The sequence below is a fragment of the Hirundo rustica genome, chromosome 1, assembly GCF_015227805.2.
Source record: "Hirundo rustica isolate bHirRus1 chromosome 1, bHirRus1.pri.v3, whole genome shotgun sequence".
NCBI classification, from domain to species: domain Eukaryota; kingdom Metazoa; phylum Chordata; class Aves; order Passeriformes; family Hirundinidae; genus Hirundo; species Hirundo rustica.
The window spans coordinates 128,608,500-128,630,695 of NC_053450.1; the positions used below are offsets into that span (position 1 = coordinate 128,608,500).

The 22,196-nt window shown below is 39.6% G+C and overlaps 1 protein-coding gene across 1 annotated transcript; it reads right to left on the minus strand.

The window, feature by feature from the left end:
* Positions 1-3,531: 3,531 nt before the first annotated feature.
* Positions 3,532-11,050, minus strand: LOC120755135 (von Willebrand factor D and EGF domain-containing protein-like). The gene is made up of 5 exons (XM_040069763.2): positions 10,794-11,050; positions 7,925-8,020; positions 6,018-6,122; positions 5,516-5,611; positions 3,532-3,944 (listed from the first exon to the last, which is right to left on the minus strand). Exons 1-5 carry the CDS (start codon positions 10,999-11,001, stop codon positions 3,835-3,837), a joined length of 615 nt encoding a protein of 204 aa, XP_039925697.1. The 5' UTR covers positions 11,002-11,050; the 3' UTR covers positions 3,532-3,834.
* Between the last annotated feature and the right edge of the window lie 11,146 nt (positions 11,051-22,196).

The window sequence follows — 22,196 nt, forward strand, 5'->3', positions numbered from 1 at the left end:
AAAAAAAATAAAAAATTAGTACATGCAAAATGCCAGACAGCTACTTCAAAACTGCCCAGTAATTATGTGAGTAGTTGAAACTGTTCTGTTACTACACTGTCCATCATACACATGAAACAGAATGCACTGTAATTAGAAAGCACATGGCAACAATACAGTAAAATTGCTCAGTGTGATGAGATGCAGATTTATATAGAGGGCTTGTGTACAGAGGTTAAAAGAACTGGTAAAATTGTAACCTGCAATTAGGCCCAAAAGAGTTAGGGGATAATGGGAATGGGGTGGAGGGTTGGCATTGACACAGTTTCACTCTGAAGGAATGAAGGGCAACTTGTATCAAACTGAAGATTTTGCAGTGATTCTTACCGCATTACACACAACACCGTTATCTTAGTTGGATTTTCTTGCATGAATTCTTTAGACACTGAAGAGTGCTGGAAGGTACCTATGCACATCATCCATTTATTACCTGGTTGTATTACAGTTGCTCTGCAGGCCAGCAGAAATTCTCCCAAGTGCACGTTGATTTTGGCCCTGATCTTGAAAAGATCTTTTAAAATGCAGTACAGTGAATGTTTTCTGAAGGAAGAGCTTGTGCCACAGAAGATGCCACAGATCAGATAGTCATGTAGGCTATGATTTAAAAATAAAACCACAAGTGGGCCCTCTGGGAAAGGCTTTTTCTTTTTACAAAAGTTAATTACGTGTTTTCATAGCTGGGACGAGAAGGTTAACATTGCCATTTACCAAAAGCAAACTCATGAAGAAGTATCAGCACAAGCCCTAAAGTAAATAGGTATAAAAACTGAAGCTACTTGACAAATTGGCTACACCCACTCCATTATTTGTCCGAAAGGAAAAACCCAAAGTTATATTTTTAAAACATAATATTGGGGTACATATACAAATCCAAATGTAGAGGTTAGAAAATTTTGCTAATAACTAAAGTTGTTTATGCAGTTTCTGTCATTTAAAGGTATCACATACTGGTATCAGGTAATTTTACCCAGTTTCTGCACACAGCTCATTCTAGCTGGCAAATGATATTTTATGTCTAGACCAAATAAATCCATTCTTGCCAGAAGCACTAGGAGCAGAAAACATAAATAAAAATGTGCATGTAAGTAAACTAAAAATAAACACCTCACCTTTCCATGCACACTCTAGAAAGACAGAGTATAAAAAAAGCAACCACTGCAATACTGCTAAAATTTTTACAGTTTTTTTTGTGAAATCCAGCATATCTGTATAAGGTGTTACAGTTAGCTCTAATGAATAAGAGAACTAGCATGTTCTGTGTTGGTTTCTCAACCTTTTCTTGACTGCATGCATGACTTATCTCCCCACAGGAAGACATAACTATCTGCAAAAATTATGTGCTATTACTAGTGTGTTCAACCCTCCAGTGAGCAGAAAACAAAAGACAAGAATTACTGACAGTTCTTTTAGTCTTTTTAGTATGTTTAACTGTGGAAATAAGAATCTGTGGACACAGACTGTCATTAATAATACATTCTAAGATTATTCAACTCTAACTAACTAGAAAAATCACTTTTAGATTCAAAGTTTAATTGAATGTTAAGAAGAAATATTTCTTAAAATCAAAACAAAACAAACCCACAAAGAACACTATAGCCAGTAGATGGTGCTATGTTCAAGTAGTATTTCTGAAATATGCCATTGCATTCTGTGTGGCATCGAATTACTGCTTACTTCAATCATTTCTGAAGAGGAAAGTGAATTAGCATTTATTTTGGCCTGTTCAGAAACACCAATTACAGCTCTCTCAATGACTACTTCTGGTCTCGTGCTCCTGATAATGCCAATATCTCTTCCAGCTTGTAGTCACTATTACTGTCACTTTCGTCTTTATTAGTAGAAGTCAGTCTTTTTGGGAATAAGATGGGAATAACTGAGATGTTATGCCTCTTTGTATTTACATAGTACTAATTATTTATTCTAAATCTTGGGTCTGGTGCAAGTAATTTTTTTCCCATTCATTCCCCTGCAATGAGTTTGTCACCTTAGATATTCAATCTACCTCCTGAATTTCTAAATTATGGCATGATGTAGTGGACTGTGACACAGAATTACATCATCATCATCATCATTATAAAACATCAGAACCATTGATGAAATCATCTTGTTCCACACACGAGGATCACATTTTCACTAGCAGGTGTGTAATAGCCAGTGTATCCCAGCAAAAAACAGCACAAAAAATGTGCATTGCTCTTATGTTGTGCCCTGTCCCTGCTGGAAATCCTACACAACATCTCTGCAGCAGGTTTCCTCTGAGAGCCTCCAAAGCAAGCACAGGAGAAAGCTCAACTACGCTGCACAGTAATTGCTCATAAGAGGAAACAGGAGTCTCCGTAACTAAACCACTGCTTTTCAATTGCCCACTGCATGCCCACTGCAGGCACTGTCTTGTAGAGAGGATTGGTAACTGAGAAGACCCCATTACCTTTGCCTCTTTGGTCAGTGGCTTGTGATCCCAGGAAAAAAAAGTCCATATAAGTCACTGCCCCTGAGAGCTATGTGTTCTGGTAGCTGAACACAGTTAAAATGTTGTTCCAACAAATGCACTAAAGTAGCTAAAATTTTCCCACCAAAAAAAAAAAAAAAAAAAAAAAAGAAAATCCAGTTTCATCTAGAAGACAATGAAAATCAATCTCTCAAGAAAATAAAAATTGATCTGAGTGTCATTCAGAAAGCTGACTTATTGGGTTTGCATGTTTTGACAAAATCTTTCTCAACAGGACCATTCAAGAATCAGCACAAATGAGACAAGGAACAATGAACATAGGAGATTCAGTCCATTCTATAGCCCATTCAAAAGGCTGAAAAACCTAAATGAAGCTGAACAGGAACATCTCCAGAAGACAAGCGTCAACAACCCCCACACATGGGATTTGTGACAGGCACGGCTTTTCTTCACTGCTAGTCTACAGCCTCCCATTATACTGCTCCTATAAAAACACTGTCTTAAATAGCATAGAATTATCAATGTCTCCAGAAGAAAAAATACATTTTCCTGTCTCACTGGGAGAAGGAAACAAGTAATAGGAAATGGAGAGATAATCAGATAATATGACTGTAGAAGTAGTCAAGATAAGAACTCTTAGAGTATCAGCATGGATTAAACTTTCAGGAAGTAACAGCAGAATTGTCTGAACAAGTACTGGCGGGGGAGTGTTGGTTGTTAGGGTTTTTTAAATACTGTTTAGCTGATTGAGATCCAGATCAGATTGGAGGGGGAGGGACAGGAAGCAGACATAAAGCGATAACCATAATTTAAATAAGATGCTCTGCAGTTTGGTAATGTTCCAGAAAGATGCAAACTCTGCAAATTTCTTCTTGCAACTGTTTAATCTCAAAGCAAATTATATTTGAGCTAACACTCACTTCTGATGAACTGAATTGAGGGCTTTTTGTTTCATGTGCTTTTTAAGAATGTAATTATATAAAACAATAAGTTTAGTCAAAGGGGAGAAAAATCACAAAGATCATAGATCTATTCTGAAGTACTTGATTTGAAGAAAATTTTATTTCAAGGTCAGCTGTATCAACCAAGGCATAATACTTCTGCTTATGAAGAAAAGATGAGGAGAAAACATATCATATAGTGAACACAGCTGGCTATTTGTAACAACTTTCCTACAATCAGCAATACCTTCATTTCATACAGAAAAGCAAGTACTTAATATAGTGAGGACAAAAAGCTGTCTGAGATCAAGTTACCATGTTTATTTTAAGGTCCCTCACTGCTGCAGATTTCCCCTCTGTAGAGTTACATGAAGAAAAATTCAGCTTATCTTGGCTGAAGTTGCTTCACTCCTTCCTTTTCTTTGTACACTGTGGTCCAGAGTATGGCAGTCGACATCTACACACATTTGGAGCGATGCATTTCCCTCCATGCTGGCAGGGCAGTTTACATACAGCTGAAATGAGACACCAGATACACAGCATGCCTTCAGCACAACACAGGATCATTTTTCTTTTTGTCTCACTGCAGTAGCACAATTGTTCCCTGGTGACTGCACTGGGACAGTATAAATACAAGCATAATGGAAGAACTGAAAAGCAGTGTCTCTCAATTTATGGCATTATGGCCTTCACTGGGATACAGGCACAGTATGTCTAGTCTTATTCATGCTCCATTTCCCTTTTAAAATACTATAATTTTTGTTTAAGGCACAGGCTTTTTTTGAGATGGATTCCCCCATAAAGTGAGAGGACAGTAACAATTCCTGTTGAAACTTACTCAAGCCAGTGCTTGGATCCATACCCATAAGGAAGCAGTCACCTCATCCTAGCAGTATCTCACACACTGCCCTCCTCTTCCAAGAGCAGAGGGCTGAGTGGGCACAGCTTCAGCTGTTCCCTGCTACGCACCGTTCAGCTGACAAGCCAGGGGCTGCAATTTGGTTATGAACATGTACACCAAAAACCAAACTTGATGTAGATCTAGTTAGTTTTTGAGAACAGGGATTATTTTGACATTAAGAACCTGAACACTTCTGCCATTACTGCAGCCGCAGGGAGCTAAGCAACGCTAAGCATTCAATAAGTTCTCTGCAACTCCCACACTTGGCTTTTCATATCACCCTCTATCTCAATACACTGATGAATATAAAGGATAAGCATTTTGAGGGTCAATAGGAATATCAAAATATTATTTGTGAATATTTTCTTGACCATATATATTGTAGAACTACCCCTAGCTGATTTAGCTCCACAGCCATGCCCACAGCCATGTGAAAATATCAGATGCAGAGGACTTAATCCAGAGACCCTGCACCCACAATATTCAGTTCAAAATCAATGTTTGCACGAGGGTTTCTCCAGGCTCCTAGAGAAGAACAAAAAAACCCCTTTCTTTTTGTAGTCTCAGGATTATTGCCTTTAGCATGTGGGTGGTGCAGTTACAAACATACAAGACCCAAGAGGCGTAGATTAAAGACTTTATAATCACCTGCTTTTGTGAAGCAAAGTTTGTGAAAATGGAAATGGTTTTTCAGAAAAAGTGTTAGTACTAATCCTTATTACAGGCAGCTTTCAGAGTTCTAAGAACACATAGAGTTGATTCTATCAACTTATCCTCAAAGTAAGAAGCAAGTTTCAATTTTACATGTCCATAAAATTTAATGTAGCTTCTAAACTACACCAGTAACAATAGTACTTCTGTAATTTCAAGTTCCTTATACTGGGGTCTCAGTTTACAAACAACATTTCAGAAATACCAACAAAACATACCAAGTAATTAATTTGGTGACAACCAAAATCTGAATCTCTTTCGAAGCAGAAAAGTTCTGTGTTTCTGACCAAATTGAACAGCCATCTACTCCCTACACATACTTTTAAGAGGTCCAGTATGTGGAAGCAGCTCGCAGTTACTATTCTAAGATACTTTCTCTGGAGGCTTTTTTAGGCCCTGAAGATTTGAATACTTTGATTGGCAAATCAAACAAGCAGAGGAAAGGATAAATGAAAAATGTCAGAAGTCATTTACCTAAGTGACATGCTCTACCGACCCATCCAGCTGGACAGCTACAAATCCCAGGAGCCACACAAGCTCCATTATTCCGACAACCTTGAGGACAAATTGCTACAAGAAAAAGAATGGTTAAGTCAGCAGGATTTATAAAACTGATGTAAAAGAATCCTGACAGAATGAAAGATTCAGGATGATACAAGTCAAAGTGGCAAAACGCATTTTCTTCTAGGCCAGATATTCAATGGGTGTAACTCCAAAAGCATTTCCAAGACCATGGAAATGGGGAATAAAATAGGTACTGTGTTATGAATCTTGGTTTAAATGTGAGGGGTTCTACATCTTAATGCAACATATATTCACACTATTTTATCTGTCTGAGTACCATAATGTAGGTCACTCATTTATGTAGTAATGCAATGACATTTCTATAATTATTAGTCTCTTAATACTTTTGAAATGTTTTTGTTACTGCAGTTTCAGAATTAATATCAATATTTGTATGAATGTAGACACACACCTTCCTGGCATCTTGATCCTGTCCAGCCAGAAGCACAAAGGCACTTCACAACTCCGTTGACAGAGACGCATTCTCCCCCATTCTGACAGCCTCCTTCACAGCTTACTGTGAAAGACAATATACACCAGGCATTTCAGAAGCAGCATAGGACTTCAAATAATTATCTTTAAACAGCTCATCTGGCATCAGCTACTTGTTATATCACATCTGCAAAAGCTGAGATTTCAACTGTTCATAGCAAGGCACTGTTCTACTTCTCACCAGTAACATCACTGTTTACCAGCTACACCATAGGGATTACGAACATGCATATATTTGTATCAAACTTGCCAAATCCCAGCTGGTTAGCCAATAACATGTGGTTAAGGATTCACATATTTCCTTAGCTGACAGGACCTTCACGTAACAAGAGGAAGAAGACGATATTACTTTGACAAATGAAACTAAGACTATAGTCAAGTTAAGCAATGCCTTCCCAAAGGCCAAATACTTCAGTTAGCCTCCTCATTTCAGAATTGTTCTACACATCAAAGCCCTGAAGGCCTCATTAATGAAGCATTATTTATGCTACACATATGATTGATATCAGCAGTGGAGAGTACAATCGCTGTTCTGTACGATCAAATGCTTCCTTTCACAAGTATGAATGCATATTTTATACCACCTTCACTGTATTGAAGAGAAACAACTGCCCTTCATTATAAAGATGGACAGTTTGGATGTCTGCTTAATAATTTGTAGATAAAATATCCAAATCTCTTGTTCAACCACAAGTATTGAGCACAATTCCAGCTAACAGATATTTGGCGCAAAAACTGAACATGCAAGGACATGCAAGGCAAATCCAGCACAGCTGGGAAAGCTCTTCAATGTTTGCATATTGGTCATGCAATGTAAGTTAATGTATTTAATTTTGATTGTATTTGTTTAATCATGGTAACAGAGAGAAGTGCATGAGGGCTAGATGAAAGCAAATATTACTCCAGTCTTCTAGAAGGACAAAGAAGGACCCAGGCGACTACAGGCTGGTCTGCCTCACTTCAGCCCCTGGTGAAGTAATACAAGAACTGACTCTGGAAACCATTTCCAGCCACATTAAGGACAAGAAAATCATCATCAGGTCTCCACAGTGAGGGTGACCAAATGCTGGTACAGATTGCCCTGGGAATTGTGGAGTCTCTGTCCTTGGAGATATTCAAAAGCCATGAAGACATGGCCTTCAGCAGCTGGCTCTAGGTAGCCCTGCTTGAGCAGGGAGCCTGGAAATCATGACCTCCAGAGGCCCCTTAGAACAGTGCTCAGTCTGTGATTTTGTGAGAGATTCTATTAATAGCACTTTGCCCCACACCACAAGTTTGTACATGTACAGCAGCGATTTCTTCAGTTGCCTTTTCTAATACATGCATATATTCAATAGGCTTCACAAAACCATTAAAATTGGTCTTTGCTACTCTTTCTCTGTCATCTCCCATTAACTCTCTACAATACATTGCCACACGTATCCTCAGTGACTGGCCCTCATTGTTACCATCTTGCAGATACTACATAAAGTTTCAACCGCTTAATGCAGGAATATGTATCTATACAAGCTATCTCAATAAATTATTTAGAAAGAATCTGTTACAGAGCTAAATGGAATATTTATGTAGCACATAAGAAGGGTATTTTCCAAGGCAAAAAACCTCACTCAGATTCTCACAACACATTTCAGTACATACAGTGCATCCCATCCTCCTGCAAAAATGCAGATCCTCTAGGCCATGCATGTCTTGATAGTAAGGTCAGAGATTTAGGAATTAAAGTAATTATTTCAAAGTGCATTAGATCCAGGACTTGAGGCATCCTAAATTAATTAATCTGTTTTCAAACTCCTTGTCTTTCCAAGCTACCACATCCCTGGGTCTTACCTTTATGACAGTATCTACCGCCATACCCAGGTGGACATCTGCATTTTCCAGGTCGGAGGCACTCTCCCCCATTTTTGCATTTTGGATAGCATGTAGCTGTAAGACAGATAACAAAGAAAGCTTGGATAAATATTAGTGAATCTTACTAAAGTTACTACTTAAATACATAAGAAATTTGCACACTGTAGTATTTTCATTGGTTTGTCTTCATATTTTCTAAGATATCTGCCGTGTCCTCTTACATTGCTGATAAGGTGAAATCATTTCCCTGCACGGGGAGCACTCCACCATACTAAGATTTTAAGCACTCCAAACTAAGGAATGTTTTGGGCCTGGACAGAACAGGCAAAAGAAAGACCCACATTAAAAAGGCACAGGGCTGAATGGCCAGAAAAGCTTTTGGCAGATAACTGTAGTGGAGAAATAACAGGTAAGAATATAGGTGATAAAAAGAAATGATTAAATAAAAAGATGTTGCATCATGGGCAACCTCAGAGGCATCATGGGATTCTTAAGAGGAAATATCAGACTTTTTACTGGATTCCTTTGTTCCTCTTCAGAAAAACTACATGCTCTGTTCCTTATATCTCTTCTCTAAAATGCCTTCCGGTAGTAAGCTAGGATTTCTTTCTTCCCCATGCTCATTTTTCCCCTTTTTTGCTTCAGCTGGGTTTTTAGAAACCTTTCTGAAATGTACAATGTTTGCAAGCATCCATTTTATATTTCTCATAACTCTAATCATCTGTTGGGAGAAAAACATCTATGATCATCACAAATCCTGCTACTTTCTCATTGCTGACAACTTGGACAGGTTCGATAAGGTACAAATAAAAATCTTAATTTTGCAAAATTCTGGATCAATCCAGTCAGATTGCAAATAAATTACCTATCACATAGACTCTTGGCTGGTCATAACCACCCCTGAATCAGCCCTGCTGTCAGAGAAAACATTTTTTTATTCACACACAAGTTTTAGAAACGCATCTGTTTCTGGGAGTCACATCTGAGTTAGCTGCTGGTTTAAGATGAGCTTTCTACTTAATCTTTGACTGGGTGGGTGAAAGGTATGAAAAAGATGAACAATGAGTAACACCATCCTGATTTTGTCCTAATATACTTATTGAACTATTGAGAAACCCAACTGAAGGACTGAGGACTTTTCACATTAGTACCTGCAGAATGAGTATTAGCAGGCAAAGAATGGACAGATACATATGAAAAAAAGAAAAAAGAAAAAAAAAAAAAAAAAACCAGCCAGTGCTCAGCTCTCTGTAACTTTTACCAAATGCTCTCATTTCTTTGGAAGTGTCGTACAAGAGCTCTCAGTTTAAGAAAAATTCTGTTTCTGTGTTATTTCACACAGTTTTCAGTTCAGTTTTCTTGACAGAACAAGGGATGAAGCTCCATTTATCCTTTTTTTTTTTTTTTTTTCCCCCTACATTGAAGACCTTAGGAGCACAGGGATTCAGTAGTTTTCTTAACAATTCCAGACAGTTCAACCCTCTAGTTCAAGAACTGATCTGTCCCTCCACCAATATTTCACTTCTCTCCTAAACCCCAACAGGAACCAACAGTTTTTGGAACAGTTCATACAGCATAGTTTTTAACCTCCATTACACAGCACATTAGCTATACATCATTTGTCACCACCTGCTAGCCTCAACCTCAAAATGAAACAACACTCCATGAATGATTACGGTGCTGAATGAAATTTTCAGCATTTCATCTCTGAGTTAAAAAAAAAAAAAAAAAAAAAAAAAAAAAAAAAAAAAAACCACAAAAAACAAAACAAACCCACATGTTTTAAATGAAGAACATTGAAAATTAGGACAAATATTGTACAATTTTATCACCTTTTCCCATAGGACAACATGCAAATCGAAGGACCTCCTGACACTGAGTGATTTTTTTAGCCACAAGCTCGACAGTTAAACTTTTAAACAAGAAAAATAGAAAATTAGAAATCTAATGTGTTATGTTGAATAGGATTTAAACTAAAACTCCTCTTTGTGATGTTTGTTTTTGCGTATTAGGTGGCATTTTCAAAAATGTTTTGTCTCTCCAAGGAAACCAACAGGAACAGACTCCACCCTAGGAAACTGTGCCTCCTACCGTGGAAATGGGATGTACGAATGACCCCGTGTGTCAGGTAACATGCAGGTAGTGAATGACAGTACTTTACAAGCATAATGTATTCTAAATAAAAAATCCAGAAAATAACCTGCTTTCTACACACTCTTTTGATGTTTCTGTTAGTGACTAATCCTGACTAATTACACCTAGAGATACTAGTTAAATGTTGCTGTGGTTTAGAATGTTGTCAAGACTCTAAAAGCATTCAAGCACCATCTGGATGCAATCCTGTGCATTGTGCTCTAGGATGACCCTGCTTGGGCAGGGATGTTGGTACCAGGTGACCTTCTGGTCCCTTCCAACCTGACTGATTCTGCGATTCCTTAAATACTTTCAGGGAAGTATTTAAACATGCAGATAAAGCAGCAGGAGAAATAAAACGCCAAAGCTTGTCCAGCGAGTGGCCTCTAACCCAACATCCAAATGGCAAAAACTCTATTTATATGGACCCACGACCATTTCCAACAGGGGTTCTTCTTACTAACGTGAGGTCTTCACGCTGGCTCTTGGCTGTGCTCCATCAGTTTGCTATCGCTGCCTCACCTTACCAAAGAGTGACTTAACTCCCTTCTTCCACCTCGCCTTCTTTAGGTCCTCCCCGGCACCTCACCGCCCGCCTGTCACCAGGTCCGACCCCTTCCCGGAGGGAGCCCTCTCGGGCGGGCTGGCAGGAGCGGGGCGGAGGCCGCGCTCCCGCCCGGCCCTGCCGGCCCTCGGCGCGTCCCGCCCCCGTTACCGTGCTGGCAGCGCTCGCCCTCGTAGCCCTTGGAGCAGAGGCAGGAGCCGTCGGCGAGGCAGAGCCCGCCGTGCCGGCAGCGCGGGCTGCAGGCGGCGGCCGGGCCGGGGCACAGCGCGCACAGCCACAGCCACAGCCAGAGCAGCAGCAGCCGCGGCCCCGCGCCGCCGCCGCGCCGCGCCATGGCCCCGCCGGGCAGCCCCGGCATCGGGCAGCTCCGCTCCCGCCTCCTCTCCGCCCGCTCCCCTCTCGGCCCCGCTCCCTCACGCCTCTCTCGCTTTTACCCTCTCAGTCCGTTCCCACTCCTCCTCCTCCTTCTCCTCAGCGCCGGCCGCCCCCGCCCCGCCGCCCCCGCGCCGGGTCACACGGGTGGGAGCCCCCCCGAGCGCCGGCAGGGCCGGGGTGCCCAGAAAAGGGGGCTCGGGGGTCACCTTCTCCCCCTCCACAGCCCCCTGAAAGGAGGCTGGAGCCAGGGGGAGGGTCGGCCTCTTCTCCCAGGCAGCCAGCGACGGGACAGGAGGACAAACTCTCTAACTGCACCAGGCGGGGTTGAGGTTGGCTATCAGGAATTTCTTCACAGAAAGAGTTTCTAGTCATTGGAATGGGCCGCCCGAGGAGGCGGTGGAGTCATCGTCCCTCGTGGTGTTTCAGGAAATACTGGATGTGGCACATAGTGGCGTAGTGGTGGTTCGGTCATAGATTGGACTCAATCTTCCCAGAGGTCTTTTCCACCCTGACTGATCCTGTGGTTTTATCTGCAGGTGCAGAGGCCTCTGACAGCAGAGGACCAGCCACCGGGTAGTGACAGGGGGTGTTGGACAAGGAGCCCACCTTAGCACCTGACCTGCTGGCACACCCAGCGTCTGCTGGCCCTGCTGCTGCTTCCAGGACAGCACAGCTCTGAACTCCCGCCCCGTTTGAGACCCTACAGACCCTGATTTCTGAAGATTCCATCGTTAAAGGTGCCATACATGAATAGCATGACACAATATTCAAAGGATGATTTCAGAGAGAGGACTGATGGACTGAACTCTCTGCCACCTGACAGAGGAGAGGCATACGGGTCTCATAGAATCCCAGAATATTTGGAAGGGTCTTTAAAAATCACCTGGTTCCAACATCCCTGCCATGAGCAGGCACACCTTCCAATTCAAAGCCTTATCCAGCCTGGCCTTGAACACTTCCAGGGATGTGACATCCACAGCTTCTCTGGGCAACTTGTATTAGTGCCTCACCACCCTCACAGTAAAGAATTTCTTCTTTATATCTGCTCTAAATTTACTCTTTTTCAGTTTGAAGACATTTGCCCGTGTCCCATCGCTCCATGCCCTTGTCAAAAGTTCCTCTCCAGCTCTCCTGTGGGCCCCTTAGGTACTGGAAGGTGCTCTAAATTCTTCCTAGACCATTCTTTTCTTCAGGGGGAATAGCCACAGTTCTCAGCCTGGCTTTATGGAATAGGTACTCCAGCCCTGTGAGCATATTGACTGCCCTTCTCTGGACTTGCTCCTTGCCATGCTGTCTCTGGGCAAGGCTTGAGTACAATTCTGTAACAAAATAGCCATATAATTCAATTTGATAATGAAAATATTTCTGTTGCAAAGAACACTAACACAGATGACCAGAAAGCATTTTTTTCTCTCATTACTTCCAATATTTGCACACATTTCCTATAATTTCAAAAGTTTCCCAGTGAAAACAATCACTTTTAACACCAATACTCAGTCCACTGAAGCATTTTCAGATGAGTTTAAATGACCAGTAGTGAAAAAGAGAGAATATAAACACCTACTCGAAGTGTCTAATGAAAAGTGAAATAAACATCATGCCTTTTGAAAAACTAAGGGAAAACCAAGTCTCATTTTCAACTGAGAGCTGATTTTGAGTTACTTTTGCAAGTGGCATAAAAGAGTTTAATTTGTTTTCCAGATGAAGCAGGAGTAGTATTTGGTAGCTGCTTTCACTCTGGAAATTAAAATTTGTGAGATTGCCTTGCAATTGACAGAATAAAAGTAAAAGGTACTTCTGTTGTAAAACTGGTTTAAATCCCTTTTCACACTTACAGAGCGTGGAACATAAAGTTCATAGCAGGAGTAGAATACAAGGCAAATCCATTGCCAGTAGCATGAGGTGCCGTCTGGCTGCTTGCAAAGGTTAAAGCACATATAACATTATCTTTGCAAGACTGCATTTAGACTTTCAAGGAGCAAAATACCATTAAATGATTAAACAAGGGTAATCTGAAAGTACAACACCGAATAATTGTCTAAAACATGCACAATTCCCTCTTGCTTGTGCCTAGGCAACCAAAGCAACATTTAGAAGATATATACACACAATTACATTTGTCCTGTGCAAACCCACATAGCAAATATCCTTTCAAGTAGTAATGAAGAAGCAAAAAGCCCCAGTGATTTAATTACTCATGGACAAGTTGCCATAGTGTGTTGATTTGCTGTCGAGAATTAGAACATCCAAACCCCATTCCTTCTGCAGTTTCAGTTGTGGTGAGGAGAACAGGGTCTACTGTTTTCACATACAGTATTCCTTCTTGCAAGATCAGGAGTAATGGGATTATGCACTGATACCACTTTTAGTAAAACCACTCACCACAAATATATTGTGGAATAAATTCTTCCCAAAAGGAATAATTTCCTTTATGCCATCCCCACAAGACCAAAATGAAAGAAGAACTGAAGATGCTGACTCTGGGCTGTATTGTTCTCTTGGTTTATAATAATTTTGCACCTCCTTGACTTCTGCCAATAATTTTGTGCATATTGATTTCTTCACAGAAATATTTTTTCCATTACTGTCTTTCCTCTATAAGACAGTTTTATGTGGAAGTGTGTCTTTCTGATATTAATGCCTAGCAACAACACCTTCATATAGAATTCTTTTCAGATTTTAAGAGCTGTTCTTCATTATTCATGATTTTTAAAGCACTATTTATTTTCAGTTCCATATCCCATCTTCTCTATTCCAGAAAGATGACTTTTGGTGGCTCAGGTTAATTAAGACCCCCTTTTTTATTTCTCTTCTGGTTTCCTTTGAGGATCTTAAAATAATTAATACCAGAGAAAAGAATCATATTTTGAAATATGGCAAGTGCCCCATCAGAGGGGATAATTAAATGCAAAGACTACATTAAATAAGCTTGCCCAGGTGTTTCATTGAATGAAGTAAATTTGTTTAAACATTATCTTCTGTAGGAAGGATTAGGCTGTTTCACTATTTTTGTGCATCTAAATTCATCTCAGGGCTTATCAAATTTGCTGGGTGCATGTCTGCATTTACAAATGATTAAATCATGTTAACAGAGGTTCTCACTAAAAACAGAAATGCTTCCAGGCATCCAACATGCTTTAGACTTAGAAGCACAATCTGATTTTAAAAAAAACCCAAAAAACAACAAACAACAACAACAACCCCCAGCAGGTAATGAAGTTTTTACATAGAAAGTTAGACAAAGAGAATTTAGGTTCATTCATTCTTGTCATAATGGTCATATTTAATACTTCTTTTCAAAAAAAAAACCCAAATAAGGCAGTTTTAGCAGTAGGACATTCACAGGCTCATTTTTGTGTCAACATCCTCCTGATATTCTGTACCATAGCAATATGTAATAGCCTCTTGAGGGACACTGCTGTCCAGCCCAAAGAAGACAGGGAAGAGATGAACTCTCCATTATAATCAGAGTTAAGGTACTCTGTGGATTGGTATATTATGAGAATACGGAAGCTCACCTGGAGGCTGAGATTCTCCTCCCTGTAAAGCAAAGTGATTGGTATATTATGAGAATAAGGAAGCTCACCTGGAGGCTGAGATTCTCCTCCCTGTAAAGCAAAGCAGGTGCAAAACTGGGGTCCCCAACAACCCTGTGGGAAGACACCACTTCTGGCCAGCTTAGAGCATGTGCATGTGTCTCTTGCCTAATCCAAAGAATTTTATTTCATTACAATGTGAAAAATATTCAGGAAGTACAAGCTGAGAGCTTCACATGCCATGGGAGTTTATGACCCAGCCAGCTGTAATACAGCACCACCTCCTCCCAGTAGCAGTAACTTATAAGAAAACAACTAACTTAGAAATTGGGAGACAAAACCTTAGAGGGTGCTTGTGTGGAGGTGATGCACAACCCTCTAATAAAATGTCAGTATCTCAAAAATCAGCTGGAATTGCTGGGGTGAGAGATAATGTTAGAAGGTGTGTTACACAGCCGCCTCTTTACTCGCCCTGCGCTGTTATGTGCAGTTCCAAGCCCTGGTACAACCATCACCGCGCTGGGTGCTGTACGTAAGTACACCTAAGCAATGTGTCATCCAGAGACGATGCTTTGTTTGTCAGTGTCATATCACAGGTAGCACCATTTATAAGTGCTTTTCAGCATAATTCTGTCTCTGTTCTACCACGTGTAGATGAGCCTTCAGGTAAGGGGACAGACAGTTAAGTAGCATTGATCACAGATGTGTCTCAACTCAAGCCCACATCAGGGCTGTCAGATAATAACACTTATGACCAACATCAGTTTTCTTTGTCGACAGCTTGAATACTGATCTGTCTTTCAGTGCAATTGGGCTTCAGTGGCATTTGAATGAAAGTCACTCTAGTTCTGCTAAAAGAAGCAAAATGATATATGGGTTTGTTTTCAAACATGCCCATGTATGAATTAGGTCAGCAGAAATATTATATATGTACAGGCTGTGTACAAGCATTCATTCACAACTGCCAGGCACATCTCTTCTTGTTGTTCAAAATTAGGGGCCTCTGTGGATTGCATGTACAGATTGTCCCCATTAGTGCACCTAGCCCTGGGTCCATAATATGAAATTCTATTTTAATTTATATGGAATGAATACCTTAATCTAAATGATGCCATCCCTACCACTTCAAAACTACTATTCTAATAAGTAATTTTCTTCACTTAATAACAAACTCTCAGTACATGATCTTTTGTCAACAAGACTGATGTGCATAGAAGTTCCTGTTCACAGGTTTATCTTGCTTACTAGATAGAAACTTGAAAAAGGTATGTGTTAGTGAGATATTTCAGAATTAACACTTCAGTCATTGCAATTAGTTATAAATCTCTCAGATTGTCACCTTATGTAGGCATTTACAATTAGAGTGCAGGATAAATTTGTGCCTATGGACTCTGGGTTACCCAAAGCAATACAAGAGTATTGTCAAATGACCAGCCAGGCTCGCTAGGAACAGTTTAACTCTGTTTGAGGCTTTGTTCTATGCAAGTCAAGGTCACACAGTCACTACTCCCTCTTTTGAATCTTGCATGTAAATTGCCTGAGGGGAAAAGAAACAACATTTCTTCTGCCCATTAAAAGAGTACTGAGAAAAAAAGATCAAGGCTTGTCTTGCTGCTTGGCACACAGCACAGCTTTCAGCAGTAACCTTAATTTGTTGTTGGATCTGGTTCTATCTTTCAGGATAGTTTGGTGATGTCTAAGCTAAGAAACCTTCCATTTCTACAGAGCCACTAGAGCAGTGACTCATTATCTGATTTCACACGCATAAAACATTACTTCAAAATTTTAATTTTATGAAACAAGGCCCTAATATTCCCCTGCAGGCCACCTTGATTAGTCACTGCAACCAGGAGAGACCAAATGTCTGCACAAATATAACACCCAAATTAACTTGAAAGCTAAGGCAAATCTCACCTTAATTTAGGGATTTTCTGCTCATGCTTAAAGGTGTTGAGATCAGCCCCATTCTACACATGCACCATCTGAAACATGCTGAGCAGATACCCATCAGTGGAACCCCAAACCTATGGTTAATATTCAAAAATTACTCATAAAGTCCAAAGTCCCAATAAAGCAAGGCTGCAAGACACTTGAACACCATATGCTGTCACTGAGACACACAAAGCAGCCACACACAGACAAGAGGTTTCACAGAGCAGAGGTCCTTCTCCGATCCAGCTCAAAGCTGAGACAGGCGGAGAGAGAGAGAGCCTCTTTGTTTTATTTCTTACTTTTTATACATTTGTGGGTCTAGCAGAAGGTTGGCTTTTAGAGTTTTCACCTCTCAAGCTAACTGGCCAAACCAGCCCTCAGTTACAATTGTTTTCAGGTTAGAAATATACAAACAAAGGACAGAGAATGAAAAACAGAAGATTTGTTTATGTTACATATGTGGGAAAAGTTAGAAAACTGCTCTTAATATTGTGCAGTAACTAAAAATCTGACTCCATTTATGAAAATTCAAAAAGGCTCTAAAAAACTCAGAAAAACCAGGGTAACAATATGCAGCTTCTTTTAGAGCCATCTGGAAACCTCCTTGCTTTTGTCAGTACTATAGTATCAGACTGTATATTCTGGCAAATAAGGGGCATGACACTGCAAGGTTACCTGTGAGGTTATCTTGAATTTCTATTTGGCCTGGAGTTTAGAGGACTCAGTATCTCACAATACCATCAAAGCTGAAATGAAATAGTCCTTATCTACTTTTCTTTCTGCATTGCATGAAGTTGGCTTGCAAGTAAATGAAAATAATTCAATTTTCTCACCACTCACGGGCTCTCAGCCATGTCCCTCAAAAACCCTATATCAAATAAGTATATGGAGTTTTTTGGTCATGGAATTGTACATTTTTCCCTGCAAAGAAATTTGGCATAATATTCAATGAAAAGAGTTATTGAATAGTAATTGATGTAACTATTGAGTATAACTCAGATACCACACTACTGTACACAGTATGAATACTGGGGCCTAATGTTCCTGTAAATAAATTGAAGTGGAAAGTCCATATTCACAATTCATCCTGATTAACTGAGGAAAGAAAAACAATTATAATTCTAAGACCTTTTTTTTAAATATTATGTCATGAATTTTACAGAATTTAGCCTTATATCAATCAACTTTCTACAGTATCAAATCATCAATATGATTTGATATTTGTATAGTTGTTATTGTATCATAATTCCCATGCACGCTTATGCTGCTGTAAGGCAGAGCAGACACTACTGAAGCTGTCCCAGAGTAAAACTGGTGTGAGTGGAAGCATTCAGAGAATCACCCTCAAGACATAAAGATATCACTTTGTCTGCCACAGAAACACTGCCAGCTTTAGGGTGAATGTGGCTACTGTTCAGGAGGGCACAGCAACCTTAGCCACCACTGTGAAACAGGAAATGAATTTTAAAAAAACCAAATCGAATTGATATTTAAATATGGTAGGATGTGATTACTCACGCTGGAATTCACTCAAAGCATCAGCACTCTGAATGCTCCTTTATTAAAAAAAAAAAAAAAAAAAAAAAGTACAATCAGTTCTTTACTGTCCACCAGTCCACCAACAGAGAAGACTTAGGTTTGGCCGCTGATTGTTAAAAAATTGGTTCAAAACACGTTTCTCGTATTTTTCTTGTCATTAAGTTTGTTATGCTTCAAATCTACACCTGAATAAAGAAAGTGGTAGCTCAATTAAGCGGTACTTAGAAGTTTAGAAGCCCTTCACAAGTTTAAAATTAATTGCAAATATTTACAGTTTGTATTCATTTTCACAGCACTTCTGAGGGAATATTAAACAGCAGAACTACTTTGCAAATGGCAAGACACCAAAAAGTGTTCTGGCAACACATATTTAAGGCTAATAGCAAAGCAGAAGTGTATGTGGTATTGTTTGGTCCACAATTGAAATATGACAGCATGACTAATGCAAATGTGTCTTCATGTGATCTGGGGTTGTCTGGCCAGGAAATGAATATGTGAAAAGAAAGAAGTTAGATAGTAATTTATTTCTAAAGAGCTCTGTCATTTATCTAAAAACTACTGGCAAGCATCATCTTTCCTAACTGCATAGGTACGAACATGTCAAGGGAACAGCTCTCTAACTTCAACAGAGCTGGAACTTGAGCCCTAGAAACTTAGAAAGTGAGAATTCCTAAACATAAACCCTTAATGACTACAGAGAAAACAGGTTGGTATTGAATTAAAATTCATGGTAGCCAACAAACAAAAAATGGGAAAATTATCATTAATACCAATGAAAATGTCTCAAATCTACTCTGACTCATATACCTGTAGGTAACAGGTGGAGGAAATTACTATATCCAGAAAAATATAACATTTGTAGAAAAAAACATTTGTAGAAAAAAACCCAACCTTTGTCATTGTCCCTCTTTCACATCACAGTACATAGGTGATCTCCAGCTTAGGTCAACTCTCTCTGCCATCTGTACACCACTGTGCTCCACTTAAACTCAACCCCTTGATGGACACTAACTCTGATGGACACTTGTCTGAATGGATTGAATTTTAAAATGTGTGACAAAGAGTTAAGAATGCAATCCTAGAAAACTCAGGCAGATAAAACCAATTTTTACACTACGATTTCTATATTTTTATTAATTTACTTTCTGTGTATGTATCTTTTGAACTCCTAGGGTATGTAACAATGTTCTTAATTTCAATTTTTATAAATACAAAATAGCAACTTTGTACATACATGCGTAGCTGGGAACACATGTTCATGAAACAGAGCCTGAGATGGCATGGCATGCTAGCACAGTCCGAGTCCAAAAATCCTGAAAATCACACTTTCAAGACATAAAAGTCTCCATTTTCTGGGTTAGATATCCCATCTACAAGCACTAGCAGTGCAATCCCTTGCATTACCTTAGGTGATTTTAACATTTGACATTTTTTAAAACCAATTTCTTAGGCTGTATCTCTTCTGGGAAGCTTCCCTCTCTTTGTTACAAAATTACAATTGCGAGTTATATGTGAATCTCCAGTGTGGAGAGAGGGCAGTTCTCATTTTATCACCTGATCATTTCACAACTTCTCATTTCATTCGTGATTATTCTTAAGTGGTTTAAATCCAGCACTGGCACAGTTGGCAGATACCAAAGTCTGGGATCCCAGTCCCCACAACTGCTAATTCAATGTAAATAAAAGAGATGCCCTTCTGCAGCTAATTTTCTCCATTGGGAGACTTAGATCGCATATCTGAGCTGATCTCAGAGCTGTGTAGTGGAAGTTGCATCACACATATAAACTTAGATGCTGAACAGAAGAGCACAGAGCTGTGGCAAACACAGCCCTGGCTTGAAACACAGTAGAAGAAAGCTCAGCAAAAATGCTTCAGACAATTTAAACCAAAACACTGACTGTGCAAATTTTAACTGAGTACACTTGATGAAGATGAGACTAATAAAAGCCCAGCTGCTTAGCACTTTTGACTTTCAGCTCACACTGCTTGTATGCAAGATGATTTTGGTTCCAAACTGAATGTTGTCGGCTGGAGATTAAGAGGTAGGCTGAACGTATGCTCCCTGTATTTTTCTAGGGGAAAAGAATAACCAAAGTTTAAAACATGAAGTCTGGAAACCACCCTCAATAATGCAAACAGATTGTAAGGCAGCCACTTCCTCCATGCAATGATAAATATTAATGCCAAAATCTCTCATTTTTACTGATTTCAATGATGAAAAAGTCCTGTCCTGCATAAGTTAGCCTCTTCTGTGCATTAAACAAGACAACCAGACAATATGACAGACCTTCCCCTTTTTTTTAAATTTTTATTTTTATTTTTTATTATTTTTTTAACATACTTTCAATAAGGGTCATAGCAATTTTTCTAAGGCAAAACAGAATAAAAAGAGCATAAATACAATTTAGTTAATACTGTTAGATTGTGATATCACCGTCTCTTTAGAATGTTGCCCAGTGGCAGCAGTTTTCATTTCTAAAAAAATTTTGTACCTGTATTTTTATTTTGCCACAATTAAAACTAGTAACAAACATGCCACGGCTAGTATCTACCAGCAAAATCTTTCAAAAGGTAGCATATCTGCATAAAAAAAATTGTGTAACATTCTCGTACATATTTGCTCATCTTTGGAGACAAGCAGTTCTGTCTTAAGACCCTATATTGGTGTCTACAGCGGCCGACAAAAATACTACAGTAAAAGATGTCAAATGTTGCTCTGTGAAGTTATTTTAAGGGCCTGTTAAGGTGAATTGCAGAATTAATGTAGGCTGCTGGACCCTGTTTTAAGATAGATCATTATTAGATGGTTCTTGACTTAATTTTTACGGGGCTGATATTTTCATGCTTTATACACTATCAGCTTATGGGCTAAAGTAAGCCACATGGCTGATGAAGGCTGATGAAGATGAAACTTGTTTCTTTGCTGTCCATTAAAATTCCTAGAGTTGATAATTTCCTTTGAGAAACTTGGTGTCCTGCTGAACTGGCACCTTAAATTAAGATGGCCCTGCATGTGCAAATCGATACATATTTGCAAGGAAGAAAGTGAGAGAATAGGCATGCTCTTTTCTGTAAACCATACATCCTCCAATTCCCTTTTTAACGGCACTCAGAGGAGCACACAGACTGCAGATCACAAATGGGGGGGCCATCATTTCCCTCCCCAGCCAGCTCAAGGGTGGGATTCAAGTGTTTCAGGTGCAATTCAAACCGCCCTTTACACTTAGTAATCAATATGATACATCACTAATGTCTGACTCACCGTTAAAAGTGTTTTTTACACTGCCAAAAGAAGATAAAGCTAATGAGAACCTGCACTATCCCAATGGCTCCAAGGACTCTGGGTCACTGCACTCCTTCCTAGCCCTCTGAGTCATCCAGAACCAGCATCCTACGCAAACAAAAACTCCCAGTATGTAAAATCAGCCTCTTGAGAAAATCGTGCTGTTCCTCAGAAAGAAACCAAAACGTGTGAAAGACATTGCCAAAGCTCTATTTGCTTAAACTCACATGGAATTATCTTAGCGAAAAATTAGAGAAGCCAAATAAGCCTAAGAAGGGAATGTTTCCCATCATAAAGAAATATTCCACCGGTGGCTCCCTGCCAGCCGAGTTTGTGAGGAGAAAAGAACACCAGTTCCTCTAGAGCAGCACGATCAAAACCAGGTAGCAGTCATTCTGCCTGCTCAAAAATCACCCCACTGGAGTCTTCCCAGTGCAAAACCAGCACTATGGCCCAGGTACTGGTAACTAGCAGGCCAACGCTACTATTCCTGGATATACTTGTGGATATAGCTTCCATGAGTTACTGTCATTGTCCCAATGAGGTTAATCACAGAGATAAAATAAGCAATATATAGCCAAAGCCAAGCAAAACTGATTTTAAAGTAATACCAAGCAAGGGAAGTTGCAAAAATTAAAATTGTAGAAGCCTGTGTTATATTTCTGTTTCATAATAAATATAAAAATAGTAGTCTGGAAAAAGGAAGTTTTATTTCCTATTTTCAGTGCTAAGAACACCTACCTGGAATAATTCCATATCCAGAGCTGTTTCTCCTCTACAGTTATTATCTGTAAGTTAACATGGAAGGCAACACACAATACAGTCTAGTGCAGTGAATGGAGTTATTATGAGACTGTAAGAACTTTTGTCTTCTTTGCAATCCTCAC

Coding starts and splice junctions, on each gene's coding strand:
- LOC120755135 (XM_040069763.2), bottom strand. CDS start 11,001: ATGCCGGGGCTGCCCGGCGGGGCCATGGCGCGGCGCGGCGGCGGCGCG. Junction 8,021..10,793: donor GGGCGAGCGCTGCCAGCACG/GTAACGGGGGCG, acceptor TCTGTCTTACAG/CTACATGCTATCCAAAATGC. Junction 6,123..7,924: donor CGGTAGATACTGTCATAAAG/GTAAGACCCAGG, acceptor TGTCTTTCACAG/TAAGCTGTGAAGGAGGCTGT.